At 65.5% G+C, this 13,901-nt stretch overlaps 2 protein-coding genes across 2 annotated transcripts; one reads left to right on the top strand and one right to left on the bottom strand.

Annotated features, from left to right (window-relative positions):
• Positions 1-822: 822 nt before the first annotated feature.
• PLBD2 (phospholipase B domain containing 2) lies at positions 823-4,996 on the bottom strand. The gene is made up of 12 exons (XM_084271926.1): positions 4,748-4,996; positions 4,542-4,635; positions 4,279-4,437; positions 3,751-3,851; positions 3,111-3,325; positions 2,926-3,020; positions 2,694-2,854; positions 2,473-2,568; positions 2,138-2,209; positions 1,874-2,026; positions 1,581-1,743; positions 823-1,426 (listed from the first exon to the last, which is right to left on the bottom strand). The coding sequence occupies exons 1-12, from the start codon at positions 4,984-4,986 to the stop codon at positions 1,259-1,261; spliced, it is 1,716 nt and encodes a 571-aa protein (XP_084128052.1). The 5' UTR covers positions 4,987-4,996; the 3' UTR covers positions 823-1,258.
• A 2,046-nt stretch (positions 4,997-7,042) lies between these two features.
• SLC8B1 (solute carrier family 8 member B1) lies at positions 7,043-12,378 on the top strand. Its single transcript, XM_084272168.1, has 15 exons — positions 7,043-7,568; positions 7,947-8,099; positions 8,206-8,258; positions 8,369-8,434; positions 8,691-8,788; positions 8,900-9,067; positions 9,141-9,248; positions 9,333-9,389; positions 9,582-9,712; positions 9,849-9,990; positions 10,133-10,254; positions 10,405-10,558; positions 10,644-10,724; positions 11,236-11,300; positions 11,384-12,378. Exons 1-15 carry the CDS (start codon positions 7,419-7,421, stop codon positions 11,579-11,581), a joined length of 1,746 nt encoding a protein of 581 aa, XP_084128294.1. The 5' UTR covers positions 7,043-7,418; the 3' UTR covers positions 11,582-12,378.
• Positions 12,379-13,901: the final 1,523 nt, after the last annotated feature.

The raw sequence follows: 13,901 nt of genomic DNA, 5'->3' as shown, positions 1-13,901 counted from the left end.
ACGAGGACCCTTTCTAGTCATCCCAGTACTACTGACACCCCTCCCATGTGCCGTACCTCTGTGATTTCTCTATCCCTCCAGCCAGAGGCATTGGAAAGCAGAAGCTGTTTTGGCACAAGCTTAGTCCTGTCCTCTGTGGTGGCTCCATGGGAGTCCCAAGGTGGGGGGCTGCAGCACACAAGCTGGCACATGCACAACACAGCCAACTGGGGTGCACTGGGAATGCCCCTTTCCTCCCAGCTCTGCCCCACTACCAGGCAGGCAGCAGTGAAATAGATCCCAGAATATGGGATTTCAGTCCCCTGACCCAAACAGTGCTGCAAAGACACCCTGAGACTACCACTGGTGACCCCCAGTGGCCCCCCAGTCCTGGTGGGAACCTGGCGCCTTCAAAGCGCTGCCGAGCCGCCAGCTCATTAATCCCTTAGTAATGACCTCGTTATTCCTAACGAGGCAGAACGGATCAAGGGAGCTGCCGTAAGAGGATTTTGCAAGGGGGGCTTCGGGGCTGGGAGGGGGTTGACACACAGGTGGCAGAGGAGGGTAAGACAAAAGGGACAAGGATGGTCACCCTGTCTTGGGGGGCGAGTGGTGGGACCTCCTCCCTCCGGCCCGTGACCCAGGCTGCCCATCTGAGCAACTCTGCCCCGCACCAGGTACCCAGTGTGATGCAGCAGCAAACCTCAGCAACCTGCACCCCAAAAAATCCTGGCAGCACCCCCACCAGGGCCCGGGAGGCAGTGAAGAAGCAGGGAGGACCCCATTAGTTTGAGGGGAGAAGACAGCCGCATGAGCCCAACCCCATACAAGACACCAGAGAACCTCGGCAGAGCACAAAGCACAGCTGCCACCGCCGCTGCACGCTGGCTGCTTTATTTGGCACAGCCAAACCAGCTTGCTCCCCTCCTCACCACCCCACAGGCGAGCCCCAGCCTCCCAGGACCCCCCCCATTCTGGGAAGAGCCCCCCCAAAGCGAGGGTCAGCTCTTGGAACACGGAGCCGCGCACCCTGCGCAGCAGAACGGGCACCGTGGGGCGCGGCCACAAGAGGCAGAAAGAGCCAGAGGTGCAGGGGACCCCCCCACACTTGTCGCCAAAGCCAGTCCCTTGGGGACCAGGGAGAGCTGGTAGCACTATGACCCCCCCAGCCAGCTGCACCCCCCCCCAGGAGGGGTCTGACCCCCACACAGGAGGGATGCCTGCAGACAGACAGACGGACGGACAGACGGATGGACAGGCTCAGCCCAGCAGCACCCGCTCAGTCCCAGTGGACCTTGATGGGGGGGAAGGTCCAGAGGTCAGGGTGGCCCATGTGGAGCAGGTCGCTGCAGGGGGACGTGCTCCAGCGGAAGGGGGGCACGTCATCCCAGGTGGGGCCGCTGGCAGCCACCAGCCCGAAGGCAGGAGCCATGCCCCAGGAGGTCACCTGGGAGGGAGGGAGGGAGAGAACAAACAGGGGTGCAAGTCAGCACAGGGAAGGGGTAACGCAGCCCAGGAGGAGTTGTCGGGGGGGGGGGGTGCATCCCAAAGAGGGGACCTCCAGCTCCCCCAGCCCCCTGGGGCTGCCCCGGCTCCCCCACCTTCATGTCGGTGCCGCCGTGGCAGCGCTGGCGCAGGGCAGGGAAGGGGTAGGTGCCGTTGGCAGGGTTGAGGTCGGAGCGGGCAGAGATGGCGTTCTCAGCGTTCTGGGGGGGGGTGCAGCCCCGGCATCGCGACAGAGGGTCCCGCAGGTAGTTGTTGGACCTGCGAAGCAGCCCGGAGAGAGGATGAAACACACAGGAATTTATAGGGATGCGAAAATCTCCCCCGAGGGCTGCAAATCCCCAGGGGGGGAACACACGACACCCCGACTTGAGGGGTCCCCAGGACCCACCTCATCAGCTGGACCATGGAGTCCAGGTCACGGACCAGCGTCTGGTTCCGGCGGAAGATCTGGGCGCGCGGGCTCTTGTCGTAGGTGAACCAGTCGCCGTACTTCTCCACCAGCTCCCGCGTCCCACTGGCGTTGAAGATCTCCTCGAAGTACCTGGGCCGGGGGGTGTGAACACAGGTCAGCACCCAGCGGCGGGGGGCAAGGCCAGTGGGGGCTGCCCCCGTCTGCAGGGCACCGGGGCGGGGGATGAGGCGGGGGGCTCACGGCAGGTTGTAGCTGGCCCAGTAGCCCTGCTGGTACAGGAGCTCTGTCCGGTCGGCTGCCATCACCATGCCCCTGTGCTGGGGAGAAGCATCGGTCAGAGCGGACGGCGAAACCGAGCGGTGACAGGGGAAAGCATGCTGAGAAGGGAAGCAGCCATAGTGGGGGATCCCACCCCACCCTGAGGTGCTGGGTGCCCACCGCTGCCATACAATCATCCCCAGAGAGGCTTTGGCCGCGGGCTGGCAGCATGGGCAGCTCCTGCCTGTTGGCACCCCCATCGCCCCCACCCCTCCACTGGGGTGGGCAGGACCCTTTGGGAGGAAGGGGGCACTCACGGGATCTGCTCCAGCACGGTCAGCAGGCCCTGTGGCGGGCTTGCCCTCCCTGGCGTGAAGGCGTTATAGTCCACTACCATCCACTGGTTGTTGTACCTGGCACGGAGAAGGGGGGAGAGCGTGGCTTCAGCAGCCAGCCTCCCCCTGGGGACACCCCTGGGGCCAGAGGGATGGTCCTTCCATCGACCCCACCTCCCTGTGCCCCATCCCACGCTGCTCACGTGCCACTGTTGAACTGTTTGAAGATGGCAGCCCATTCAGGACCGCTGCGGGCCAGGCGGTTGGCCACGATGTTCCTCAGCCACTCCAGGACGCTGCCCCGCGGGTCCAGGTACTTCCACCGCTCCGGGTTGTTGTTCCCGATGGTGGTTTCCAGCGCTACCTGCAGGGAGGGGAGAGATGGGGAGGGCAGTAGGGCCGGGGAGGGGTCCCCAAGGACCAGACCCCACTCACCAACCCACTGCTGAGGATGTAGAAGTCATCTCCAGAGAAGATGGTGCCGGGGTAGGAGGAAAACACCTGGATGCTGCCAGGGATCTGAGAAGTGCCTGGAGGGGGGATGAAAAAGTAGGGGAGCATCAGGAAGTGTGTGTGGGGGGGTCAGATGCAGCACCCCCCGCACAGCCCAGCCTACACACCGCCGGCCGAGGCACGGAAGGGCAGCGTGTACTTCTTGATGACGCGCAGCATGGACTGGTAGGAGGTCCAGGTGTCGTGGGCGACCAGGAGATCCCGATGCCCTGGCAGCAGCTTGAGGAGGGCAGAGCAGGAGCCAGAACCCAGGACACGCCGTGTGGAGGAGCGGTTCAGGGCGGACTCCAGGTCCTCCAGGTCCCCCCCCAGCTGCAGCAGGCTGGGAGGAAGCAAGACACGGGGTACCAGGTATGGGACACCCCAGCCCAGGAGCCGAGCTGGCTCAGAGCTCTGCCTGTCTCTCTGTCCAGGCCAGAGGGTGTTTCTCCAGCCCACCCTGGCGCAGGGGTGAGTGCCGGCAGCACCCTGGCAGCCTCAGCAGATGAGTGCAGCAGTAGGGAAACTGAGGCAGGGGGCTGCAGCAGGCTGGGAGGGGGGACACCCACTACCCAGCCCACAGTGCTGGGAAGAGGAAAACCTGCCTTGGCTCCATCCTGCCCCAGCAGCAGAGGACAAGGTGAGCGAGGGGGACTGGGAGCAGAGCTGGGTGTCCCTGGACATCTAGGAATGGTATCCAGGCACATCCCCAGCAGCACCCCTGGGGTGAACACCCCAACTCCCCATCACCTCCAAGCAGGAACTTACAGGAAGCCGAAGGGTGCCAGGGTGAACCTGCCTTGGGGAAAGTCCAGGCGCCCATTGTAGCTGTCCTCCAGCCCCTTCAGCTGCAGCAGGGCCAGGCTCACCTGTGGGGACAGGGGACAGAGGTGGCACTCAGCTCCTGCAGGGAAGAGGGGCAGGGGGTTTCGGGGTTACAGGCTCCCCACGCCTCCCCCGGGGGTCGCAGCAGGTCCAGTGGGTCCCAGCAGGAGGAGGTGCAGCGGGAAGCTGCTGTCACTGGGGCTGTGACTCAGCACCGCTGGCTGGGCCGGGGGATGAGCCACCCTTGTGCACCCCAACAGCAGCACATGAAGTTCGGGCAGGGAGAGAGGCACAAGTCACCTCTGCTCACCCAGGGGAGGAAGATCCGCGGTGGCCACGTCCCCACCATCCCATCCCCCCCCAGCACCCCAGGCACCCCTCAGCACCCTCCCTCTCCTCTCAATTAATGCCCAAAGAGGCCCAGGGTGATGCAGGGGGGCTCCGCCCCGGGTCGGGGGTACCCATGCTCACCTGGTGCCAGTACTCAGGGTCCTCCCCCTTCCCCATCTGCTCCTCCATCCAGCCCAGGTTGGCCTCCAGGTAGCTCCGCAGCTTCTCGCAGTACTCGCTCTGGTACTTGAAGGGACCGCAGTAGCCCACCATGGTGTTCATCCAGTGCATGTACATCAGCTGGTGGGTGTCATCACAGGGTGTCACCGGCGGGGCCAGCGGGGGGGGGGGCGGCACCTCCTGGCGCCCCTGGGGACCCCGGCTTTGGGGTGGTCGCCCCTCACCTGCTCGGACACGGCGGCCTCGGCGAGCCCGGCGGCGTAGGCCTGCAGCCTGTCGCTGTACGAGGCGTTGGTGGTCACCTCCAGGAAAGCCCAGCTAGGGGGGACACGGCGCGGGTGGGACACGGCGGGGACGGGGCGCCCCACCCGCCGCCACCCCCGGCCCCCGGCTCCCGGCCGGCGCCGTGTGAGCGCCAGCCCGGCCCTACCCGACGGTGGGGATACGGTCATCAAGGCTGGCCCAGGCGACGGCGGCGGGGTGGCGGCCGGGCAGGACGCGGAGCTGCTCCGAGCCGGGCTCCAGCAGCACCGAGACGTTGCGGGGCGGCGGGGCGGCGGCGGGGGATGCTCCGGCCGGGGCTGCTCCGGCCGGGGCTGCCCCGGCCAGGGCTGCCCGAGCCAGGGCGGCGGCCAGCGCGGCCCCGAGCAGCACCCGCAGGGCCGCCATGGCGGGGACGGAGACGGGGCCGGGGCCGCGGCCGGGGGCAGGGGGCGGGACGCGGGGTGCGGGGCGGGGAGGGGATGTGCCCCGCCCCCGGCAGCGCCCGCCAGCGCCGCGAGCACGGGGGGGCCCCGCAGCCCCTTTCCACAGACCCCCCTCGTCACCCTCATTCCAGCGCCCCCCCCCAACGCCACGCACATACCCACGGTCTCGTCTTATCTCCCCCTCAGTCCCCCCAGCACACCCAGTCCCCCAGCCCCACGCCCCCCCCAGCCATGCCCCACCATTGGGGAGCACACGTGGGCCACCCCCTCGCCGTGGGGAACGCGGCCCCCGCCGCATCCCCCGTGGGGTGCAGCCCATGAGGAGGGGGCTCAGTGAAAGCCTGAGGAGGGGTGGGGGGCTGAGCCCCACCGGGGTTTGGGGCCGGGGGTGACACGAGGGTTTGGTGCCCAGCCCACGGGCCCTGCGGCCGCTGCAGTCCTGCCTTGTGCAATCTCGGCCGGCGCCTGTTTACTGCTCTTCCCGCTCCTCCAGCGGGCAAAGTCCCCCGAGGCGTGGGGTGTCCTGTATGGCCTCGCATAGAGCCCCCATCGCCTGGCCCCACATAGCCCCCCGCTAGGTTTTATCCTGAGCACTACCGCAGCAGCAGCTTGCCTGAGGCCTGGCACATTCATGCCATGCCACGGCAGAGTGCCTGGCAGCAGTGAGGAGAGACGGAGCTTTGCCCCAAACCTCCAGAGCCCACACTGAACTGGGACACCCAGAGAGCATTAGGGGTGAGGGGGGCCCGGCTGGGAGCCCCCAGGTTGAGGGTGCTGCTGAGCTGGGATGCGTCCCCGTGCCCAGCGGGCAGGGCTGGTAATGCCCTTTATTGGATCAGCCCCGGAGCTGGAAAAGGTGGCACACGGTGGGAGCTATTCTGGGCAGGGCAGCACCCCAAAGGCATGTCTGGCACAGGCACGTGGCACAGCCCAGCGTGCCCCACCAGCTCCCAGCTGCTACCGGTTAATTTTCCAGTACTGCCCAGTGCCTGCGCACTGTGTTCCCAGGCTCCCTCCCAGGCTGAGCCTGTGCTGGCCACCCAAATTCAGCCACGCACCGAAACCTGGGCGCAGGAACCAAGGCAGGAGCACGGTGTACCCACTGCCCTGCGGAGCAGGGTGCCAAGCCATGGGCAAGCACCCGAATTTAGCCTGAAACCAGGAAAACCGGTTGAGCAGAAAGGAACCCAGGGCTGAGGGTAATGCCCTGGGACAGCTCCAGGCCACACTTGGCAAGGCCAGGGCTCGCACCCAGTGGGTGCTGCTGGCCTTCACGTGCCAGGCTGGAGCTGGACGCCTGTGGGAGACCCCTGGAGCTCTGCATTTGCTTTGGGCCTTTCACCTCTCTGGGCCTGTCAGGGTGGGAACCGGACCCCTCAGTCCTGTAAGACTCCTCGGGCTGTGCTGACTGTCACCTCCTCCCCCCAGAACCTGGCACAGGGACCTGCACGGGACAGGGACGCATCCGGGGCTGGGCGCAGCAGCGTGGCCTGGAGCCGGGCACCCTGGCTGTGGGAGGGGAGGGGCACTAGCAGCAAGAAAAGCAGCTGCGGGGTTGCAGGGCCCCCAATGTGGGGTTCTAGTGCAGCTCCGTGCCGCACAGCCCGGGTGCTTGATGCTGGCGTACCCACGCTGCCACGGGGCACAACCTTGGACGTGCCTGTGATGAGTTTTGCTCGGCCTCAGAGGGTTATGCCAAAGAGGGGCTGGGTGGGTGCAGCACCCAGGAGGGGTGTTCGGCCGCCCCTGCCCCGCCGCAGCCCGCGGGCATCAGGATGCGGAGGGACGGGGCAGCTCCCCGTCGGCCACATGCAAAAAGGTGGCGCTGTCTCTTTAAGAGCAGAGGGTGGCGGCTCCTTTAAGGCGCGGGAGGGGGAAGGGGTGGGGGAATCAGCTGCTCGCGCACAGCGGCGGGGCAGCGCAGCCACGGTGGGTTCGCGGGGCGGGTGGGGGTCCCCCGGGTACCCCCAGCATCCCCCGAGCATCGCCCGTCCCAGGACCCCTTCTCCGGGCCCGGGATTCCCATCCCCACCCCGCATCGGGGTCTCCTCGTCTCGCGTGTCCCCGGTCCCGCGTGAGGCGCGGTGCCCGCGCTGCACCCCCCCCCCCAGCCCCCCCCACCCCCGTTCCCGCTCCGCGGGGGCTCGGAGAGGAGCGGGCCCGGGGCTGAGCCCCCGCCGGCGGGGACGTGGCGCGGCGGCGTGTTCCCCGCCCTGCCCTTCCTCCCCGCTGTCCTCCTTAGCGGCTGTGTTTTTAATCGTTTGTTTTTAATTCCCCTTCCCGCGCCCTGCCCGGGGAGCTGCGGGATGGGGGCCCGGGAGCTGACCCCGCTCCCCATCCCCCGGGGCCGCTGCCAGCGGTAGGGGGGTGTGTGTGTCCCCCTAATCCTCGGCCATGGGCGCCGTGGGGCCGGCCGCGGCGCTCAGTCTGGCCGGGGTGCTGGCGGGCGGCGGGGCGCAGCCGGCCGGGACCCCGCTGCCGCTGGACCTGGGGCGCCCGGTCCCTCCCGGGGGAGATGTTCTGAGCCACGGCCGGGGCCTGGACGTGAGTGCAGGGGCTGCGGTGGGGTTTGGGGGCGACGGGAGGGGTGAGGGTGCCGGTGGGGTCCCGTCCCATCCCTGCGTCCCCTGCCACAGGGCTCCCAGCTGGGATCTCACTGGGATTTCTCCTCCCGGCGCCTTCCCACGGCTGGGCTTGGGTGGGGGGCACGGAGGGGGGCTGCGCTGTCGGGGCAGGGGTGGGGAGAAGGGCACAGCACAGCCCTCGACCCCCTCAACATGTAGCACAGATAGGGAAACTGAGGCAGGGAGCACCGGGTCATGTGCAGGGTGCCCGATGCCAGCTCTGGCTGGGGGGTGGTGGGTGCTCGGGAGGGCCAGGGCGTGGGGTGCCCGGGTGAGCACCCCACGCTCTGCCTCGTAGTGCTGGGAGGTGCGGAAGCACAACAGCTCCGAGTGGTGCCGCTTCGTCCGGACCAACCCTGACTGCCGGCTGGACGGCGGCTTCCTCAACTACCTCGAGGGGGTCTTCTGCGTCTTCCCCCCCCGGCTGCTGCCCCTGGCTGTCACCCTCTATGTAAGGATGGGAGCAGGGGTGGTGCTGCGGGGGGGATGCTCTGCTTTTGGGCGGTGTGATGTGGGGACCCCGCCAACCCCTCTCTCTGCCGTCCCTGGCTCTGCAGGCTCTCTGGCTGCTGTACCTGTTCATCATCCTCGGTGTGACAGCAGAGAAGTTGTGAGTAGCCCTGCAAGGGAGGGGATGACCCCTGGGGCGAGGGGGGAGCACCCTGGTCCTGGAGCAGCCCCATCACCCACCCCTTTCTGCCTCCTCCTCTGCCCTTCCAGCTTCTGCCCCAACTTATCGGCCATCTCCACCAACCTGAAGCTGTCCCACAACGTGGCAGTATCCTTGTGCGCGGGGACACACACACCTCGGCTGGGCAGGGGGCTGTGACACGGTGGGGGATGTGGTATGATGGGGGCTCTTCTGCAAACCCTCAGCGCCGTGTCAGGGGAAACCCACTGGAGCCTGAGCTGGAGCCGGGGTGGGGGTGCTGGCACTGGGAGGGGCCCTGTGGTGGCAGGGGCGGGCAGGGGACACGCGTCCCCGCAGGCAGGAGGCCACCATGTCTGTCTCTTCCTTGACGTCCCCTCTCCATGGTGTCACCTTCCTGGCCTTTGGCAATGGGGCACCAGATGTCTTCAGTGCCGTGGTGGCCTTCTCCGACCCACGGACGGCGGGGCTGGCCATCGGGGCTGTCTTTGGTGAGGACAACCCCCCAACTGGGGGCTGCCAACCCAGTGGGGTGTGACAAGTTGTGGGGGCATTGCAGGGCCGTGGGGTGTTCCCTCTGAGAGCATCCATTGTGTTGACAGGCGCCGGTGTCTATGTGACCACGGTGGTGGCCGGAGGCATCGCCCTGGTCAAGCCCTTCACGGCCGCCTCCAGGCCTTTCCTCAGGGACGTCATCTTCTACATGGTGGCTGTCTTCCTCACCTTCATGGTCCTCTACTTCGGCAGGATCACGCTGGGAGAGGCTCTGGGTGAGCAGCGGGAGGGGCTGGGGTGATGGGAGCAGCCGGAGCAGCTGTAACCCCTGTTGCTCCCCCATCCCAGGGTACCTGGGGCTCTACATCTTCTATGTCTTCACCGTGGTGCTCTGCACCTGGATTCACCGCCGGCAGCGGGGGGAAGGCCTCGCCCCCCCCAGGCCCTGGGAGCCAGGTAAGGGACGTGTGGCTCTGCTGACGGGACCCCCGGAGTGCTGGGGTCTCCCTCCAATGCCTCCTCCTCTCTTCACCCCCCCAGAGCTGCCAACAGATGCTGAAGAGCCGGAGTCATCCATCGCAAACAGCGGGGACTATGGTATGTTATTCCCAGGGGCTTGGGGCTGGTCGGGGGTCCCAGAGACCCCCCAGGCTGCTGCGTGTGCAACTGAGCGCACAGGGTGGCCGTGGCCAGGTGCTACCCACACACAAGCAACCCCAGTCCCATGCTGGAAGGGTTGGGGGGGATCAGGGAGCCCCCGCCCTGCTCAGCCCCCACGGCCCCTCCCAGGTGAGGAGTACCAGCCCCTGCTGCCCTCCCGGGAGACCTCCCTGCGCATCCTCACCACTGCCCTCAGCCCCCTGGACTACCGCAAGTGGAGGAGGAAGCCCTGGTACTGGCGGCTCTTCAAGGTCTTCAAGGTGAACGGTGGGGACAGGAGCCCCCACACAGGGTGCCTGGGGCTGTGTCACCCCTGCCCTTTGCAGTGGGGGCGGTGGGACAAGGGCCATGGGTACCTGTGAGTCCCCCATCCCTGCTCATGGCTGCTCCTCCCAGGTGCCTGTGGAGCTGGTGCTGCTGCTCACGGTTCCCGTCGTGGACCCCGACAAGGATGACCTGAACTGGAAGAGACCCCTCAACTGCCTGCACCTCCTCACCAGCCCCCTGCTCTGCGTCCTTACCCTGAAGTCAGGCGCCTGTAAGAGCCCTGGACACCCCTAAGGGGACAGGATGGAGATGGCCACCAAGGCCCCGGGGACCATGGGAGCCTTTTGGAGCTGCCCCAGCTCATGTGGCGCCTGTGGGGCTGCTCTCACACCCCCTCTTTCCACCACATGCAGACGGGCTGTACCAGATCCAGGGCATCTTCCCAGTCTGGGCACTGGTCACACTGGTTGGCTTTGTCCTGGCCATCATAATCTTCCTCACCACAAGCAACGAGGAGCCACCCAAGTACCACTGCGTAAGGTGCCCCCCAGCCCTAAATGCCCAGCGGGCACCAGTCCAGCCTCCTCCAGCCTGGGCAGAGCAGAGGACCTCTTTCTTGGTCCCCAGTGTCCCATGGCTGCCTGGAGGATGCTCCCAGGGACCAGCTTACCTCTCTGCCTGGCAGGTGTTTGCCTTCCTTGGGTTTTTGGCCAGCGCCATGTGGATCAATGCTGCAGCCACGGAGCTGGTGAACATCCTCCGGACCTTGGGTATTATCTTCCAGCTGAGTAACACCGTGCTGGGCCTGACACTGCTGGCCTGGGGCAACAGCATTGGCGGTAAGGGCTCTGCTGCACCCCTGTGCCACCCCAGGGACACCCCTCCTCTCAGCATCCTCCAAGGTTCCCCCTTCTCCTTCGGCAGACACCTTCTCTGACCTCACCATGGCACGGCAGGGCTATCCCCGCATGGCCTTCTCCGCCTGCTTCGGGGGCATCATCTTCAGTATCCTTTGGGTGCTGGGGGGGGGAGGGCATGGTGGTACTTGGAGCAGGGGCTGCATCAGTTTCCAAAGTCCAGGTAGAGCCCCTGCTCCTGGGGGACCTCAGGGAAGGAGCTGGGCAGGATCCGTCCCCGGGGCGTTGGGGGGCACTGGCATGGTGTGGTTTGCAGCTGGAGCTATGGGGATGGAGCCAGCAGCATCCTCCCATCCCCACTGCTGTCCCGGCCCCAGCAGGGTGGGGGTTTGGGCTGGAGCCTGGCAGATCTGGGATCTGACAAAGGGATGGAGAGGCTGTGCCAGTGCCTGGGGGGGCTGTGTGTGGCCCCCAGACCAGCCTGAAGCCTCTCTTGCCCCAGTGGTCCAGGCTGTCTTCACCAGGGACAGGCCACACTTTGGGCCAGGCAACAGCCCCAGGCGTGAGGAGGGAGGACAAGGGGCAGCGCTAGGGCTGGGAGGGCCATGGCTGGCTCCATCGTTCCCCTGCACTGTATCTCCATCCTGAACGTGCCCCAGACATCCTGGTCGGCGTGGGGCTCGGGTGCCTGCTGCAGATGACCAGCAGCCAGCTGGTGGTGAAGGTAAGGGTGCAGCAAGGGTGGCAGGGGCCGGGCTGGCAGCGGGGCTGGGCATCGCTCTGAATCAGTCCTTGTCTCTCCTGCAGCTGGAGCCTGACAGCCTCCTGGTCTGGATCCTGGCCGGGGCCCTGGGGCTGAGTTTAGTTTTCTCCTTCGTGTCGGTGCCGGCGCAGTGCTTCCAGCTGGGAAAGGCGTACGGCGCCTGCCTCATCCTCTACTACCTGGCCTTCCTGTGCGTGGCCCTGCTGACCGAGTTCAGGGTGATCCGGCTCCCCACCCTCTGAGCAGGGGATGAGCACCCAGCCCTGGCTGCGCTCTGCCTCCCCACCGGAGCGGGGGATGGCTGTCCCCTCTCCCTGCCCCTGCCAGGGGGACAAGGACATCGCGACCCCAACCATGCCGTGGCCACCACGTGCGGGAGGCATCACGTGCCAGCCCAGCCCTCTGCTTTCCAGAAGGGGGGTGGGTGGGTTGTGCTGTGGGAAGGGAAAAGGCTGCGTGGTTAGTCACTCCTGGTTAGTCACTCGTTACGGCCTCTCCCCACTCTGTTTAATCTTAAACTCCTGAGCTGGATGGAGGTTACAGCCTCTGCTTCCCCCGGGTCCCAGGGCACTGCTGTGGCTCCAGCCCCAGGTCACAGCAGGAGAGGATTTACCTTTCCAACCCCTTTATTTCCCCTCCCAGTCTTCGTGCTGGTGGTTCGGGGCCAGGGCTGGGTGTGCTACGCAGGGTAGCTGTGGGAAGGTGTGAGCACAGGTTGGTCATTGAGAAGGACGTGATGTGTTTGCACGGGGGCTTGAGAGCAGCTGAGGCAAAGAGCAATGGGTTTGGGGTGAGGTGAGGCTCGGGGGCAGCGCTTGGTTCTAATGCAGCCAAGCTGGAAGCCAGAACCCCTCCGCCGTGGGGCAGGCTGCTTTCCCCTGCTTTTTAAACCTCTGTTTTTCAGTCCAAGTTTCAGATCCTACTTCTCTGCTGCTCCTCAGGCACGCAGAGCGGTGGGAAAGGGCCCGGAGGTTTCACTGGCTCTGAGCACTGTGAAACACCCACGAACTGAGAACCTGCAATAAAACCCCAACCCTGACTCGCGGTGTTGGCTGCGTGGTGTAGCACACCCCTTACTCAGCATGGGAGGGGGCAGGGGGCCCCTGGGGCTGGGCCACAGCAGTGGGGGGCTGGGTGCTGACACCCTGGGCAATGCAGGGTGCTTCTGCTGTGCAGGGAAGTGGTTTCCCTGAGCCGGCAGCAGCTGATTTCTCAACATGGGTCACATGCGCCTGACTCGGCCATTTATTCGCTGTGAGGTAACGGCTGTGTCAGGCCCGGGGTCAGCACGGGCTGTGAGCCCCGGGCACGGGGGTCACGGGCTCCCCAGGCATGGGACACAGCAGGATGCTTCGGTGGCTCGGGGGAAGCGCAATGAGTGAGCTGGTGTTCCCCATCTGAGGGGCTGTGGGGCACGGGCTGCGGGGCACGGGCTGCAAACCCAACCGTCACGCTGCCTACGCAACCCGTGTTGGCTCAGCGGGAAGGCAGCGGCTGTGATGCAAGAAGCACAACTGCCAGACCCGCTCCCGGACGGAGTGTTTCTCCTTTTCTAACCAGGCCCTGGCAACAACCCTCCTTGGTGCCTGCAACGACTGGCTGGGCCTGAGCTGTGCACATGCTGCTGGAAGCTACCCCAGCAGCCAGGGAGACCGACCCCGTTCCCTTAGAGCGGGGCCAAAGCAATCGGAACCGCAGCCAACGCACCCACACGGAGGTGCCAGGTCCAAAACCATCCAAACCATAACCACTGCATGAGGCAGCCCTAAACCTCCTCAAGTCTGAAAGCATTAGCTTAACGTTTAGGGAAAAAGCTGGGGGGGAGGGGGAGGGGAGGGCAGTAGGGATGCTGGGCCTGGCTGTGTCCACAGCCAGAATTCCAAGCTGGGCACACATGCAGAACGTGCCCACATAGGCGGCTGCTGCTGGAGAGGGAGCACAGATGGACACCCCTCCTCTCAGAGCCCCTGGGAACACTTCAGCTGAGCCCTGTGCCCGGAGTACCATGGGAAGGAGGGAGGGAAGCTGCTGGCATTAGAAAGCCAAGGATGCTTTTTATTAGTGTGCTCAGAAACAAAAATAAATCTAGAGAACGTTTTACAGACACGTCCTTAAAATCGCTTTATAAACAAACCCCAGCGTACAAACCCCTGCGCTGCTCCCGCCCGGCGCCCTACAAAGTGATTGTCAGTCCCTGGTCTGGGGGGGTGGGGGGATGTGGGGGGTAAATAGAAGGGGATGCCCCGTACTCAAACTTTGTTTCCTTCCAAAGTCGTATGGAAGAAGGGAACTTCTGCCACCCTCCTTGGTTTACAAAAATAGTGAATACATCGTGCGTGCAGGGGCAGCTCAGCACCCGAGTCCCACCTGGCCCAGTGTTCCTGTCCCTGTGACACAAGAGCCCTGTTACTGCCTGTTAAGCAGGTTAGTGCCCCCCACCAGTATAACTTAAAGCTGCAGCTCCTTCCACACCCAGAAAACACCCCAAAAATGTCACTGGCAGCACTGCCAGGAGAGTGGGGCTGTAGGGGAACAGGGGGTTTGTAACACAGCCGTGTTCTT

The sequence above is a fragment of the Gallinula chloropus genome (genome assembly GCF_964237585.1).
Source record: "Gallinula chloropus genome assembly, chromosome: 17".
NCBI classification, from domain to species: domain Eukaryota; kingdom Metazoa; phylum Chordata; class Aves; order Gruiformes; family Rallidae; genus Gallinula; species Gallinula chloropus.
The sequence above is the reverse complement of the archived record's forward strand: the minus strand, read 5'-3'. Positions and strand labels throughout refer to the sequence as shown.

Coding starts and splice junctions, on each gene's coding strand:
- PLBD2 (XM_084271926.1), bottom strand. CDS start 4,986: ATGGCGGCCCTGCGGGTGCTGCTCGGGGCCGCGCTGGCCGCCGCCCTG. Junction 3,326..3,750: donor CTGGCACCCTTCGGCTTCCT/GTAAGTTCCTGC, acceptor GCTTCCTCCCAG/CCTGCTGCAGCTGGGGGGGG. Junction 2,027..2,137: donor TGGGCCAGCTACAACCTGCC/GTGAGCCCCCCG, acceptor CCCCCGGCCCAG/GTACTTCGAGGAGATCTTCA.
- SLC8B1 (XM_084272168.1), top strand. CDS start 7,419: ATGGGCGCCGTGGGGCCGGCCGCGGCGCTCAGTCTGGCCGGGGTGCTG. Junction 8,259..8,368: donor GGTGTGACAGCAGAGAAGTT/GTGAGTAGCCCT, acceptor CTGCCCTTCCAG/CTTCTGCCCCAACTTATCGG. Junction 10,559..10,643: donor CTGGGGCAACAGCATTGGCG/GTAAGGGCTCTG, acceptor CTCCTTCGGCAG/ACACCTTCTCTGACCTCACC.